The 17,738-nt window shown below is 37.1% G+C and overlaps 1 protein-coding gene across 2 annotated transcripts in view; it reads left to right on the forward strand.

The window, feature by feature from the left end:
* Positions 1-17,738, forward strand: part of gabrb4 (gamma-aminobutyric acid type A receptor subunit beta4) — a 46,632-nt gene that overhangs the window by 2,794 nt on the left and 26,100 nt on the right. For both annotated transcript variants that reach the window (XM_077504776.1, XM_077504775.1), the window contains exon 2: positions 5,077-5,168. In XM_077504776.1, coding sequence (XP_077360902.1) covers positions 5,077-5,168 — 92 coding nt within the window. The remainder of the gene's footprint in view (positions 1-5,076; positions 5,169-17,738) is intronic.

Below are 17,738 nucleotides of genomic sequence, written 5' to 3' on the forward strand. Positions count from 1 at the left end.
GTGTGGTGATTTTAACATTGACCTGTTAAATCCTAATGGACACCAGAAAACAACCGACTTTATAAATATGATGTATAGTAACAGTTTATTCCCTGTCATTACGAAACCAAGTAGAATAACAATTGATACAGCTACACTAATAGATAATATATTTATAAATAAAATAGATTTTAAAATAGAAAGTGGACTCCTTATTAATGATATAAGTGATCATCTTCCGGTCTTTGCAGTTCTTCATGATTATTTTGAAAAAAAAATTATGAAGCCGTCAACTTACACAATTGAAAAAAGATTAACAACACCTAGGTCCATGGCTGCCTTTAAGCTGGACCTAGAAAAGCATAACTGGTCTGAAGTCTATTCAAAAAACGATCCTAGCACTGCATATAGTGAATTCCAGTCAACATTTAACTTTTTATACAATAAACACTGTCCAATAGTTCAAATTAAAAGGAAGTATAAAGGTCCAAATAAGGTATGGATGACAAAGGGGATAGAAAATGCATGTAAAAAGAAAAATATTTTATATAAAAGATTTCTTAAAACAAGAACTATGGAATCTGAAACAAAGTATAAGACCTATAAAAATAAATTATTAAATATTATACGTATAAGGAAGAAAGATCATTACCATGCATTACTAGAGCAGAATAAAAACAATATGCAAGAAATATGGAAAATACTAAATGATGTAATTAAAAATAGATCTAAAAAAATAAATTATCCAGAATATTTTATAAAAGATAAAAACAGTGTAATCGATAAAATTTCAGACATAGTCAATAACTTCAATGAATATTTAGTTAATGTGGGTAGAAATTTGGCAAATGAAATTCCAGAGACAAGAAATAAACATGAAATAGATAAGTACGTTGTAAATAATTCATCCACTATGTTTTTAAATGGTGTTAATGATATTGAAGTATTAAATGTTGTAAAAACATTAAAAAATAAAAAGTCTACCGACTATTTTAATATTGATATGACACTGGTAAAAAGTATTATAGAATATGTTGTAAAACCTTTTACATATATTTGTAATTTGTCTTTCCAAACTGGTATATTTCCATCAAAAATGAAAATAGCAAAAGTAATTCCTATTTACAAAAGTGGTGATAGACATATATTTAGTAATTATAGACCAATATCATTGTTGCCACAGTTCTCAAAAATTCTAGAAAAATTATTTTTATATAGACTGGATAATTTTATTGAGAAACATAAGATTTTGAGTGAATATCAGTACGGTTTTAGAGAAAAACGGACCACCTCAATGGCAGTCATGGAACTTGTAGAGGAAATAGCTACCAACATAGACAATAAAAAATTTACTGTTGGGATATTTATGGATTTAAAGAAAGCATTTGACACCATAGACCATTCTATATTAATGAATAAATTAGTGAAATATGGTATAAGAGGCTTAGCATATAAATGGATAAAAAGTTATTTGGATGATAGATATCAGTATGTGCAGTTTAAAAATACAAATTCAAAACAATTGAAGATTACTCATGGAGTTCCTCAGGGGTCTGTGCTGGGCCCTAAATTATTTATATTGTATATGAATGATATCTGTTGTGTCTCGAAAATACTCAAGAGTGTCTTGTTTGCGGATGATACAACTTTCTACTGTTCTGGAGACAACTTGAAGCAGCTTCTGACTACTGTGGAGTATGAATTAAGTACAATAAAAAATTGGTTTGATATGAATAAATTATCATTAAATTTAAATAAAACCAAGTTCATAGTTTTCGGTACTAGACCAATCACTCATCAAGTTAAAATTAGGGTGAATTTAATTGAAATAGAAAGGGTGTATGAAAATAAATTCCTTGGAGTAGTTATTGATGATAAATTATGTTGGAAACCACACATAGAAAATGTTAAAAGGAAAATGTCAAAAATCATAGGGATACTCTATAAAACCAAGGAGGTCCTGAACATGAATTCACTATATACATTATATAATACATTATTATTACCATATTTGACCTATTGTGTGGAAATTTGGGGAAACACATATAAAACAAATACTGACACTGTTTTTAAATTGCAAAAAAGAGCCATAAGGATTATTAATAGATCAAAATATACAGAATCAACACATCCACTATTTATTAAATTAAATACAATGAAATTTTATGACTTGGTTGAGTTTAAAATAGCACAAATAATGTATAAAGTATACAATAATCTACTCTGCCACAGTACTCAAAAGTTGTTTGAAATTAGAAACTGTCCTTATGATATAAGGGGTACAAGTGTATACAAAAAACCCAAAACAAGAACAAATATTAAGCAAAGGTGTGTCTCCGTTAAAGGAGTTAATTTGTGGAATAACTTGGGAACCGAACTGAAAAGATGTAATTCACTTGTTGAATTTAAAAGAATGTTTAAAAGTAAAATTCAATATTATTATTTAAATCAGATATAAGTTAAGAAGATTGTAGAAATGATTTATTCATTTACTTATTTTTCTTTGATGTATAAATATGAGTGTAATGAAATTTGTATATATGTGTGTTACTAGTGTATTTTTATTTCTATTTTTAATTTATTTTTTTATACGAGTAGCATTATATTTTCTTTTATTAAAAATGTAATTTATTATAAATAAGTGATAGGATATGAAGAATAAGGGGTAGGACTGGATAAGTTTTCAACTTCTTCCTACTCCCTTGAACATATACATAGATATTTATTGGATGTTTCTTTTATTTTATTTTATTTTTATTTTTTTACTTTTAACTTTGTGTTTATATAATTATACGTGTATATGTGCATATGTTCAATAAACTTCAATAAACTTCAAAAAAAAAAACTTCAGTCAATCAAGCAATTGTATATTGTTTATATATAGCAATGTTTTCTTGAAAATCTGTGGCCCAAACAGCTTTCTAATGTAATTTTTGTAGGATTTTGCAAGATTTTGAGTGGTCAGAGACCCTTGTAAGCCACTAGAAAATATCTGCCCCTGCACTGAACGGCAACCAAATCCCATCTCTACACATTCAGAAACAAAAAAGTTTGTAAATCAATCATGTGATATGTTCACAATTTTTGCAGAAAGTGAAAGAAACCATGTTTGCTTGTAAAAAGTAGTTATCTTTATTCACCACAGTGTTATGAAGAGAAATGTTACTTCTTTAATTGGAAATAATTCATTTGCATTGTTAGTATATTTTGCGCACCACTTGAAAATGGTTGTTGGCCCCCGTGCCATAGTTTGGACTTTAGTGTGATTTAACTTTTTTTTTTTTTTTTTTTTTTAGTAAATTTTGTAACCTATTTTTATTTATTTATTTTTTTCCTCTGAATGTTAACTATTGTTTTAATGCTTATGTGTTGTCTTTCCTCGTGTAAAGCACATTGAGTTGCCTTGTGTATGAAATGTGCTATACAAATAAACTTGCCTTGCCTTGCCTTGCCTAAGTTCTGGACCAATATTGCTATTCCTGAGAAACAACGTAACAGGAGGGTTTCAGAGATGTCAGTCAGACTAGTGCTGACTAAATGATGCTCCCGGGGACAGTCTGTCTCCGTGCTCCGGCCAAGCGAACCTGTGTCTCGACAGCAATCGTGTGAAGCGAATTTTGTAACCCCGCATGAGATTATGCAAATGCAGCCTCATGACTGGAACATTTACTATTTTGGATGACCTGCTTCCATGAAATCCTAGAGAGCTGAATATTCATTGCTTGAACCCATGACATAAATATACATAATAGTGAGATGTATGAGGGCCTGTGCATGTTGTGATATGGTAGAGTCGTGCAGATTCAACTCGCAGATACAGAACTCTCTATTCTCCCTGATGCTTTTATATTTGTGCACAATAATGTCATTTTTCAGTTTTTCTTTCTCTTGAAAGATGCTAATTAAAGAGTCAACCTTAACACATTCACTGCCATAGACGATTTTAGACGTCAAAGATTTTTTTTCCCTTGACTGGCAGTGAATGAGTTAATCTTGATTATTTTTTTTTTTAAATCAAAATCCTTTTCTTACTCTAGCATGATTTGTTCCCCACTGCACATAGCAAAATTCCGAAAGATACTGTAGAAGTGAGAAATACCCCAACTTCAACCCAATCAAGTACCTCTGGAAGAGTCTGTGAACCAGGCCCTGAGTGACCTTTAACCTCACATTTTTTGGATGTTTCTGTAGCCATAAAAAATGGTCTTAAAAAATAAATTAATTGCCATGAAATTAACTCATTCACTCCCAGCCATTTTCACAGAAGCAATCCCGTTCGCTCCCGGCTGTTTTACTGGATTTTGACTGACTTTGCAAGGCCCACAGAATATTGTGTTCTATTGCTATAAAAGCATGGAACCTATCAAAAGAAAGATTAAAGTATCTACTTTCATCAGGAAAAAAAAAGTATGTTTCTATCTGTTTCCGTTTTGCAGCAATTAGCAGTAGAAGAGAGCTAAGTTTAATCAGTTTTCTCAAATCTATTTAAAATTGCAAGTAATTGAGCTTTTTTTCTAGATGGCCCTGGTTGATCTCCTTTTCTCTGCTGCCACCTGCTGGCCGTTTGTGTAATAACTACCATTTCTGCAACCGTTCTTTGCAGTTGAGAGGCTGCATCAAAGCTTTCTGTGTGCTCTAGCATAAAAAAAAATAAAAACAAACAAAAACGTATAAATACGTCTTTGGGACACTTAGAACATAAAAAACGTATTTACACGTTAATGGGAGCAAATGAGTTAAAGGCAACATTTTTATAGAGCACACAATAGAATTAATTTTGATGAATAAATAAACAAAAATGAAACTACGAATCCAGTGACCAGAAAAGGACCAATCAAAATATGTGGATGCACATCTAAATGGGCACCTGTCAGAAATACATATTTAGTTCCTGATTGTAAATCAGCCGCAAGAGGTTGGCTGCCATCATGAGTACCAATACCTTGAAATAAGGCCACATGAGTACTCGCCCATATCTGATAATTTGTCTTTTTAACCAGTCCGAGTATTTTCCTCCATTCAAGAATGCCTACATCACTAATTCATATTCACACCCTCTGTAAATACATATTTTTCATATATGTTTTCTCCTCACAGCTCCACTGGAAGCATCGGAATGTCTGTGGCCAAGACCACCGTGGACAAGTTGCTGAAGGGATACGACATCCGTTTAAGGCCTGACTTCGGAGGTACGTGTTATGACTGTCCACAGCGGGGGCTCAAGCTCTTTTTTTTTTTTCTTTTCGATCAAGTGGATTTCCAAGTCAAAGTTTCCGTGCAGTGTAATAATCTATGAGTCACTCTTCTGAGAATCTGTCCGAGAGTTTGCCCGTGGCAAAACGTAGCTTTGAAGTGATCGCAAGCATGTCATTATTATGCATCTGTTCACATATCGAAGATGAACTGGCCTAGAAAAATGGGGCAAAACATGGAGATGAGCTGTAACACGCACGATAAGCTATTATAAAACAATATGATGTATACGTCCTCACAATGAAATGAATGTACAAATTCCGGTTACGTCACTGTTGTAGGTTTGAAATTCTGACGGTGAGCATCTTTATTGTAGTATTCTGTGTGTGTAATTTGTAATTTTATCTTTTGTGTACATTACAAAAAATGTCTTTGTATCGTTAATCCCCCAAAATGAGTGAAAATAGTGAATCTTTTACCCAATAATTTTTTTTGGGGGAAAAAATAGCTGTAAGTACACCACACTAATAACAGGTGAGTCCAAATTAACCCAAATTGGGTCAAAAAGGCACCAACAAATGAATAATTCAACAAACAAACCAAAACATGGGGTTTCTTTGTGGGTTGTTAATTTAATTTGACCCCTAACTTGTGGATTAAATAACTCCTAAAAAGTTTGGCCGATTTCATTTTCTACCCAATTAAATTGGATTACTCAATTAACACAAAAAAAATGGGTCAAATCAATGACCCACTAAACAACAAAGCCCTTGTGGGTTATTAATTTAATTTGACCTATCTTTTTGGGTTAAGTAACTGAATAAGTTGGGTTGATTAATTTTTTTTGACCCAATTCAATTGGGATATTCAATTAACCCACCAAAAATGGGGTCAAATGAATAACAGCACATCACAAATACCTGTAACTCCAAAAATTGGCTTTCTTTGGGTGTTATTAATTTAATTTGAACCAGCTGTTTGGGCTAAATAACTCGGAGTTGGGTTGGTTCATTTTCGCCCCAATTCAATAGGGTCATTTAACTCTTAAAAATTGGGTTAAATGAATAAGCCACAAAACAGCCCAAAAAATTGTGGATTGCTTTATGGGTTTTTAAAAATAATTTGATCCAACTTTTTGGGTTAAATAACTCAAGAAGTTGGGTCAGTTCATGTTTGGCCTTATTCAATCGGGTTATTCAATTAACCCAAAAAGTTGAGTTAAATGAATAAAGCATCCCAATTTGTTTAGGCTGTTTTGTGGCTGATTAATTTAATTTGCGTTAAATACCTCAAAAGGTTAGGTCGGTCCATTTTTCACCCAATCTGGGTTATTTTTGACTCAACAGTTTGTACAGTGTTACAATAATTTAGTACTGTATATAATCAACGTCCAATAGGAATCCAACTTTGGTATTCCTTCTAGTAGCGAAATTCTGTACTGCATTTAGCCACATTTAAAAATCAAACCGTGGTGCAAAGCAGACTTTTCATTCAAAAGTACATGTTAATGAAGTGTGATGTTAATGAAATGAATGCCATCGTCTGTGGTTCACCACTTAAATTTACAACAGCGCTGCCGGGCCAGAAATGAATGTACAGTAACTGAAAACATATCATGAGGATAAAGCTCATCGTGATTTCAAATTTTATGATCATGCATGTTCTGCAGCATTAATTTACTTTTAATGTCTCTCTGCTAAACAAGTTTACTGAATCCTTCTGCTGCTTGGGTCACAAGTGATGATATCTACTGTAAGATGGAGTTGAAGTGCTCAATGGAACTGAACTGTTAGCTTCCGGAAAATGTCATGTGATATAGACATAAATGCTCTTGGCTTCCCAACATCTCTGAGACATTAGTGGGTAGGAAGCACTGATGGGCATTTCGGTCATTGTAAGTTGATGTGATGTCATCTCTGTATACGTTGTTATGCTGTCGGTGCTTCTGGCAGAATATTTTCAGCGCGATCACTTGTTCTTTGATATGCAACGCAAACTAATCCAAAGTGTAAGCTGGCAATTGTGCGAGGCCTTTCATCCGAACGCAACATTACGAGTACAAGCAGTCAGTCAGCATTGACCTGCTTAAAACCCGCTGGATGCTGCAGCTTGATGGGGAGGCCGCGGCGGGCACGTTCGTCAGCACAAATTAGCGAAGGCTACGTTCACGCTGCAGGTCTCAACGCTCAGTTCCGATTTTTTTTTTTGGGGTGAAATCCAATTTTTCTGAGTAACATTACATATTGAATGCGACCGACTGTCTGTCTGCTGTGTGAAACCAAATCGTCTCCAAAGTGGCCCGCATGCGCAGAAGAAGCGACGGCATCGTCGTCACCCACAACGTGATTATTTACGGAAGTAAATATGGAGGACGCGGATGCAACAACTCGCGCTTATGTAGCACTGCGGTCGCGTTGCAAAAATTCAGATATGTATCCGATATAGGACCACATATGAAAGTGACCCAGGTCGGATATGAAAAAATCGGAATTGAGTCAGATACAGGTCGCGTTTGGACACAAAAAAAAATCCGATCTTTGTTGCATTTGCCTGCAGTGTGAACGTAACCTAAATCAGGCTCTTTTTTTTTTTTTTTTTTTTTTTTTTTTTTTTTTTTTTTTTTTTTTTTTTAAAGAACATTTTTGCAGATCTGATTAGTACGCTTCAAATTTTGTTTACATTTACAAAACTTCAGTGAGTACTGCATATATTTACAACTATAGGAAGAATTCCGATCTCGGTGTAAATATATGGAAGCAAAAAATGTTAAGCATATCCATGTCTCATATCCAACATTGGTTTTCGACCTGTCTGCCTGCGCATCGTTCAAATGCACGAATATCGCGTTACACCATCTGCACTACAATACCTGTCACTAGTCTGTTTTTTTTTTTTTTTCTTGATGTCAGCCACTTCTTCAATTTGTCTCTCTGACTGTCCATCTGGCTCCTTCTTCTTACTGGGCTTCTGCTGCCCGAGGCATTCACTAAGTAGGTCATCCCTGGGGGCATCATCTTGATCTATTTTCCTTTTATTTATTTATTTATTCATTTATTTATTCATTTATTTTTTAATTGTGCCCATGACACTCTCGAATCCATGGAACCCTTCTTGACTTTTTCTGTCGAGTCTCTGGATGCTGAATTTTGGGTGGAACCCTCCGTACATCTTAAGGAGCTTTTTTGTCTTGATATCAGTAGAATGCATCTCTTCTGGTTACTGGCAGGGCGTATGGAATGTGATACATAAGCGGTAAAGGAATGGACAATTACAGTTACCGTATTTTCCGCACAAAAGGCGCACCTCATTATAAGGCGCACCTTCAGTGAATGACATATTTTAAAACTTTTTCCATATATAAGGCGCTACAGTAGAGGCTGGGGTTACATTATGCATCCATTAGATGGTGCTGCGCTAAAGGGCATGTCAACAAAACAGTCATATCGGTCAGTCAAACTTTATTAATAGATTACAATCCAGCTTTCTGACAATTCCATTCATTCCCAAAATGGATAAACAGCTTTTTTTTATTATTATTTTCTCTGAGCTAAAGTATTAGTATTAGCTAGCGATCCAAGATGGCGGGATCTTCTGCGCATGCGCGCCACCGATCGTGCAGGGTCACCGATAGCGTCTTGACAGCTAGACTTGTGGCGGCTCAATATTGATCCATATTTAAGACGCACAGGATTATAAGGCGCATGGTCAGCTTTAGAAAAAATTGAAGGCTTTTAGGTGCACCTTATAGTGCGGAAAATACGGTACTTGAGTGAATACATAATTTTCCTCCTTTATTGTTTTCTGTTAGCGTGAGGAACATTATTCCAACTGATGCATTCAATGTGTCGTGGGATTCACAGTTTCCTGTGGCATTAATTTGAAGTTGAGAACCTGATTAGATATTCAAAGACAGGTGTTTGAGACATTTACCTTTATAATAAGAGAGAAAAAATTTTTTTGCCACAAATTATCTTCCAACCTCATGATGAGGTCACATTTGATCTTTTATACAGACTGCGTAATCCTCAAATCCGTCCTTCTGAGGGACATATTTCAGCCGAGGCTGTCATCTTCACTGGAGTGGTTTTTATGATCTCAGTATCCCTCATTTACAAACCATGAAACATCTTCCCAATGCCTTGAAACATGCCAGTGTCCCCACTCGGCTCAGTCATAAAACAGGATTATATAGAAGCAGATCTGCGTAAAATATATTAGCTGACAACATTCAACAGTCTTTGATAGTATTTAAATTTGCATGGGGCTTCTTTTTGTGCTGCTCATGATCAGCAGGCTCCACTAAAACTAGTCGACACATGTCCAGGAGGCAATCTAAGAAAACACTCTGGGAGGGGTTTGTCCTAGAAGAGGAAATTCCTTTTTAAATAAGGGGTTGCATGTAATGGCGACATGTTTGGGCTTGAAATAATTTGTTAGAATGTTGGACACATCGCCACTGGTCGCAACTGAACTGAATTTACTGCAGGTAAACAAACTTGACTGCTCATGCAAATTGCATTGGAAGCTGATGTACTACTAACTGGGCACATCCGGGATTGAGTCCACCAAACTGCCTCAAAATTGCAACAGTATATCATCGCTGCAATGTGGGGGGAAAAAAAAACAAACTTGCGTCCATTTTTTTTTTTTATTTTTTTTTTATTTCTACGTTTTTGGGATGAAACTGAATGCAGACATCCAAAAAACATAAGAATGGGGGGGGGGGGCATAAGTGTTTTTTCTGATAACAGCGACAATATGCAAATTGAATGATTTTCGCATATGTGTTATGATTTCTCAAACCTGAAATACGTTTTGCAGGCTGATTTTTTTCTATCTTTAAAGCTGCCCAATGCAGAAAACGGAAATTCGAATAATGTCTTGAAAACTATTGGCCAGACGCTTTCAGGAGTAGCCATTTTGAACAGCTACAGTGTTACTCTGCTAATTTAGAAAATGTTTGCGTCGTAAATGATCAAATAAAAAAGGTTATTGTAAAGATATTTGGGGCCAAATTGCTACGTAGGGTAGCTTTGCACAGCGCATCTGAAAGTCAGGTGCAAAGCAGCATGCAAGGTTCACCACCTTGCAGCCTAAGCAAAATGTAGCTTTTTTTTTTTTTTTTTTTTTTTTTTTTTTTTAAATAGCGTACGTGCGTGAGTGTGTGTGTGTGTATATATTGTGTGTCTCGTTCACGTCCAATGCCATCACTTTAAACATTGTGCTCTACCAAATTCCTCATGGTGAAAACAACGTTCAGCAAAACTGCGCATTTCTTCTGCTAGGTTCAATGTACACTACATTAATATGACTGTAAAAAAAAAAGTGGTTTCCAACGTGCAAATAAAGAGCAAGATGTAGTGAGATTAAGACTTCTGAACTGATTTAAAGTAATTTGTTGCTGTATCCTTATCAAACAGGTTAAACAGATCTTGTAATTGGCATAGTTGTCATTTGAACTGCTACCCAACAGTTGAGATAATTCTACTCCGAGATGACGAAAGGTTTGCTCAACTCGGGTTCTCAATGCTACCGAGTGGATTAGTAATAAACTCTAGCAATCAACTTAGAGAGTGTTAATATGTCTGATCATTGTGTCCTGGTGTGAATATTAGCAGATTTTTGTACCGGCCGTGATAGCATTGGATAATGCGATATGTAGCACTGCAGTGGTGAAGAAAGAAAAGGTTTCGGTTCAAGTTGGATTAATAAATGATCACTTCTGTAGCTTTTAGACAGACAGCACAGAAGGGAGAAAAGTATGCTGCCGGGATTGCGATGTCAGGGTAATGAATCGCTCTGCTGAGAGTAAAACCCAAGAACGAGATGACTGTTTGAGTCCCGGAGGGTTTCTCTGGGTTGCAGGAGCAAGTAACCTGTCCTTGTAAAGAGACGGTTAAGGCTCTTTCCCCCTTTTTCCTCCAAGTTAAGTGACGGTGATAAGACCAGACATGTTCTACCATATGTACGGTCTAGCAACATGGGCACAGTATTTGTATCATTGTGCAGAGAAATGCAAAATGTTATATGTTTTAAATGGCACATTTCTTAATGGACTTACAATATTTGGTTGGGATGGTTGATATATATATTTTTTATTATTCCCCAACTCCATATATCTTAAGGAAATGTTCCTTTAGGTAATAGTTAATAATAGATACGTAGCTACTTGTGCTGGACTAGAATTGCTCAACTTGGCATTGCAAAAAATGCAATTATATAGTTGGAGCATTTTAAAGCAATCACCACTGTTTTCTTAAAATGGAACTCAAGAGCAGCAAATACAATAAAAACAGCAGAGGCCCTAGAATTGAACCCTGTGGAACACCATAGGTGTCTTTATACGTGCAAATTCATGTTGCACATATTCATCCGACCATTGTCTTTTTGTGCTTGACATAGTATGAAGGGATTAAAATAATAAAGACGAAATCAACGATCACAACAGTCAGAAGTCGACGACTGAACGCACCAAATTCCCTGTAGCACACATTGGCGAATAAGTGGAGTATATCATCATGCATCATTTGTCTTGTCTTGTTGAGCTATCAAAATTAATCGACCAATCGATTATCAAATTCATTGGCAACTATTTTAATAATCGAGTAATCATTTTTTTTATTTAAAATTCTCCAAATCCCCTCTGATTTCAGCATATCAACAGTAGGTAGAAGAATCGAAGTAAGACATTTGTTTTTTTTACTTTGGAAAACAATGACCGAACTGGTGACATAGTACAACATCAAACCTCCCCCTTTTTTTTTTTTTTTTTTAAATCACTATGAGTACGAAGTACAAAATAACTATCAAGTCGGCTAATAAACATTAATCAGTGAAAAATGCTTTTGTAGTACACAATGCAAAAGTAAAAGGAATCCGACTAGTCGATAAATCGATTGAATAATCGGTAGATTAATCAATTCTAAAAAATATTCGATTGTGATTAGTGTTGTTCCGATACCGTTTTTTGGCTCCCGATACCGATACCCAGCTTTGCAGTATCGGCCGATACCGATACTTAAGGGTTTTTTTTCCTCAACATGAAAAAGCTGTCCTGCCATTGGTTCAGAGCATTCAAGGGCCAATAGGATATCTTAGATCGGCATGCAGTGAACATGTCACATACCAGTGAATGTCGTGCACCAGCAAGACACAAGACGCTGCATCCAAAGTCCTATATTAGCGTTGGAATTAATGGTATCGGCATGTTACTTGTGAGTAGTCACCGATACCGATACCACTGTTTTAATGCAGTATCGGCACCTCTGCCGATACCAGTATCGGTATCGGAACAACACTAATTGTGATAGCACTCGTGTCTTGATCTCCGCCGAAGCCCTGAGACTGACTGAACGCACTCCTGGGGTTCGATTGAACCTTGGTTAAGAACCACACAGAGACTCCATCATCAGTGACTTGATACATAACTAATGATCCTATTCAAGCCCTGCAACTTGTGCTTTCTTCCAGTTATTTTGCCCGTTATTCAATCGCCGAACATGTGAAGGCATTAATTATGGGGTGCAGCCTATAAAACAGTCTACGCATCGAATCAGACTTTTACACATTCCCTTTAAGAGACTTATTTCGAGTAAATTTAGTGCGTGTTAGTGCGCAGTATACTGTATGTTGAAACGGGACCGCTTTTCTATGCCTCCGCTAGATATTCATCACAATGCACTTAAGCTTTAATGGTTCCAGCTGAAAGAGCATTAGCGTACATGTGACACTTTAATGATCTCCAACATTAAAAAGCATCCGTAGGTGCCGGGACCACTGGAATGCAAAAGGCAGACTCGATCTGACAAGGCACAGAGTGGCTATAAACTGTAACCGCCTGATCTCAGGCTACAAGCAGCAGTCGGTTTTTCTGGCCTGATCCGTCTCGGCCGAAGTTGCGCCTGCAGCCATGACGCCAAAATATAGTCACCTGCCAGCATCTCTTTCCACTCACACCCTGGGCTTTTTTTCTGATTTCATTTCCCATTGACCCAAATGAGTCCCAGCTGCAGCGTGATCTTGTTTCTAATGGAAACGCATTAAATGTAGCCATGAAACCAAAGATCGGCAATGAGATTGGTGTGGGGAATTGACTCAAAATTGACTGAGTATAAAAGGGAAAGCCAGACGGTATGTTCTCACTTTGTATTGTGTAACGGTGTGGAATTGCAACTGAGAAGGACTCAATCTGACAAAACGAGATACTGCTTGGGTGTTTGCAGCGTTTTGAAGAAATACGGCGCAATGTGAAATTGACAACAATCTGGTACGAGGTGTTTATGTTTGATTTTGAGAACATCAAAATTAAAATGATCCGCATTCGCACACAATGGCTGAAAAAGTCTAGTGGTAGATCCTCTGTTTACAAAAAGTACTGGTACAGAACGCCAAGAATTTGAGAAGGTTCAAATGGAAGGACCGTCTAGGGCAGGGGTGGACAAACTCGGTCCTCAAAGGTTTTGGATATTTCCCTTCCCCAACACAGCTGATAGATGATCAGTTCATCAGCTAGCTCTGCATAAGCCTTGGAATCAGCTTGTGTTAGAAGAGGGGAAACCTCTGAAACCTGCAGGACTCCAGCCAATGGATGGATGGATGGGCTTGCATTATTGTTTTTCTTCGAGGTGAAGTGAGATCAATTGAGATTTGCTAAGATCTCACATTGACATCTTAACTCTTTGACCGCCAAAAACTTTTAATAACGTTTAGTAAAATCCCGACGTATGCCGCCATGAACGTTAAGCGACGTCAACTATTTAATTATTTTTTATTTTTTTAATATATCAGTGGTCAGTGCTACGTCCAAGTGCAGAGCAGCCGGGTCAATGAGTTGTGAAATCAAAAACACACACTAACTATGGCCAGCAGATGGCAGCGGTAGCTGCTCGGGCCCTAACTAGAGCTGCGAATTCCAATGAAACATGACCGCAATCTGATGAAATAGAACGTTTTCAAGGCTGACGTGACTGCTCAAAGCCTTTGTAACATTAAACCTAATTAGACGCAGCGTCACTAAACAAAAAATATTAGTATCAACGTCACTGTTGCGGAGAAAATGTATCTTTTTCTTTTCAATTTTCACTCAATGTCACGCAAATGACCTATTTTCAAATGGTGATTACTAAAGAACGGGATAAGGTAGAAACATACTTTTTTTGTAATGAAAGAATGGAATGCGATCTTTCATGTGGCACCAGTAAAAGAGTTAAAACTGTATGTACGGTAGGCGGTTCAAATTCCGAATGGCAATTTTCGGTCCCCGTATGGATCGCATGACTGAAGGACATTCAGCTTTCGAGGTTCCGCTGCACTGCTCATCTGACCTCTGACTGACAGAAGCAGGACATTAGCGGCAACTTGCATTCTAGCAACTGCCGCTACGAAATGATATATGGCAGCCGCTTCTTCCAAGGCCGGTCGACACTTTTACAATGCTCAGGGCGACCTCTCGGGCTGTGTGCCGCCACATGTCAAACGGTGGCGCTGCTTTGCATATGGGCCGATAGTGCAGGCCGTCGTAATTCAGGAGCGAAGTAATGCCTATTCAGCACAAAACGGGAGCGTGTTGTCAGAATCCCAGAATGGATGTTGGGGCATGTACAAGTGATATCTATCCCGATGAAAAGAGAACGCCCGGTGATTTATTACAAAGGAAACACAGGAGAAAATGCTCAAGCTGGGCGCTTTTCCCTTCACTTAGATTTTCGATTTGAATTAAATGAGGTGTGCATGTCAGCAGGCAGAGAGGCAGGGTGGGGATATCGGGGGGGGTAAGAGAAGGGAAATACCTCATCCTTTTTCAGAGTGTTGTTTTCAGCAACTTTGAAATGGAGGTGCAAAATGCTGATCGAACGTATTACACGAGACTGCAAAATAAAATAAATAAATAAATTTAAAAAAAAAAAAGCACTGGGTCAGATATTGGTGAGAGAACCTGCATACTGGGCATTTCTTTTCGGTCTTCCCTGGTGAGTGCGATCTTGCAAGTGCAGTGATTGATGAGGGGTGTGACCTTGACAGGGCCCGGGACAGGCTGGCCAAGGGCGAGATGCGGCCGCTCAATTGTCTGGAAGATAAACAATAGGCAAGAAATGTCACTTATAGTATAGATAGATGTTGTCAGCCTTACTACCAGGAAGCGCACTTAAAAATCCATCACATTATTGAACCCCAAACAGGCAGGCGGATAAATTAGGTTTGCACATAAACATGGTACACAAGTCGTGCAGAGTTGAAGGAGCTTGAGCTTGAGGAGGTGTTTGGTTGGTGCTGGATTTCACTTTGATGGATTGGATGTACTGTAATGTTTAAAAAAAAAAACAAAAAAAAAACACTTTAATGTCTATTTGTTATTTTGTCTTGGAAAGCAGACTGGATTAGAGCATGACAATATTGTGCACATCTGTAAATTGAAGCAGAAATCATTTGTCAATCAAATCGAAAATCATTTGAATCGAGAATCGAATCGTAGATCCAAAAATCGTAATCGAATCGTGAGACAGTCAAAGATTCCCAGCCCTAATATATATGTTAATTAACTTACACCTAAGTGTTTGCGACCGTTTTGACTTGACTGAATTATACATTAAAGCAAAATGAGGTCATCCAAGTACTTTAACTAGAATGTTTGCAACACTAATGAATTCATATTTGAATTAATTAAAAAATTAATTAACAAACATGTGTATGATTACTACCGTAACTGTAATCAAACCTACTGCCTTTACTATCGAGTTGATGTGGATTTGGCACAACGTGGTGTGCGGTATTGTAATTGAGATTTACTGCAGGTTACATGCAAGGTTACTCAGGAGATGAGTTTAGCAACATGGCGTCAGCTAAAAGAACCGACGATGGTTGTCCTTCGCCACTTTGTCCATATACTGCAATTCCCCCCCTTCAAGATTGCACATAACCATCAATTTAACTTGTGACAATTTGACTTTTTGCTTCAATGCACTGAGGAGGGCTTCTAATATTTTGATTCCCTTATTTAGCAATGTGAGAGGTTTAACTATTCAATCATACAACCCTGTACTCACCCTTTAGTTCACTGCAAGCTACAACCACACAATAAAATGGAACCATATTAAATTGATCACTCTTGAAAATTGAGCATTATTACACAGTAAATTTCATTGAGTAAATTTCACTCTAAAAAGACTAGATTTGGTCCCACTCGCAACAGAGTAAACTTTTGCACTTGGAAGAGAGTAAAAGACTAAAAACAACAACAATAAAACGCTCAGGGGTTGAGGAAGGATCCCATGACCTTCAGCATGGAGGACAGCCACTTGCACTTGAGCTATGCTAGACTTGTTCATTAACATATTGCCAGTGTGTCCGACCTGCGAGTGGCTGGCAGTGTTGTTGCATCATTTGACGTATTTTTCCGTCAATGGCAGTGAATGAGTTAAACATGGTAAAAATCAATGAAGCAATTATAAATTGTTGATATAATGTGCAGTTACTTATTGAAAACTGCTAACAGTCACAAGGCAAATAGTGACCCCTGTGTGCCACTATAATAGATACGCCTCTCCACTGAGCAGCAGCTGAATCCCAACTTGACATTCTGAACCACAACAAGAACAATCGGCAGTAAACTGACCACACTTAAGAACCATTAATTTAATGTGATGTTTTCACAAATTGGACCTTGACACTAAGCAACAAGTGGACGAAACTATTTTTTTATTTCTGAGACTGAATTATTAGCTGCAAATTTGTGTCTTTGCGTAGCTAGAAATGTTAAATCCACCTTTTTTTTCTTTTTTTTTTCTTTTTTTTTTTTGAAACAGCATTGAAAAATTATTTTTAGCATTGGCCAAAAAAATGGCCCCCGGGCCGTAGTTTGGACACCCCCTGTACTAACTAAATAAACTTTTCTAATCACCCGTGAGCCACTTGAGGTGCGTTATTAAAGCTTCTCGCAGGACGGTGATTTATGAGTTGGAAAGTCCCCGGGTAATATGTGCAGCGTTTCATAATTCAATGACAAAAATCAGTGTATGCAAATACCAGGGAATGTTCACATTATGTAGCTTTTTAGCACAAACTCTTAAGTAGGTTTCATTCATCAGCGCTGAGCTTTGTGATGGGAAAGGACGATAAGTGAGGCCACCTTTACTTATCCTCTGTCTTTGTGACTCGTGGTGATGTACTGCCTCCGCTCTCTTGCTTTACCTCATCGTTTTCTTTTGCCTTCTGTTCTGCTCCCTGTGCCGTTCGTTGCTGCTTTAATGATTTTTCCCCCTTTATTCACCAGCGTCGCTTTAGCGAAGCTGGCTGCAGCAGTATGCAGCATCTTCGCTGCTGTCCAACACTACGCCAGCACTGCACCTGCAGGAGTCGAAAGTTCTGACTGGACAGTATTAGTTTGTGCTTTGTTGTGAAAACTCAGTAGGTGACGTATCTAAAATTTTGTTTTGGATTTGCAATATTTTGTGGAAAATAGCATCTTTTTTTTTTTTGCTTTTTGCACATCACATAGTTGCAGTTTTGACATGAGGTAGACATTGTCTTACTTTACTTTTAAAGGGCAAACAAAAGAAATAGCATCATGT

Source organism: Festucalex cinctus, chromosome 18 (genome assembly GCF_051991245.1).
Source record: "Festucalex cinctus isolate MCC-2025b chromosome 18, RoL_Fcin_1.0, whole genome shotgun sequence".
Taxonomy (NCBI): domain Eukaryota; kingdom Metazoa; phylum Chordata; class Actinopteri; order Syngnathiformes; family Syngnathidae; genus Festucalex; species Festucalex cinctus.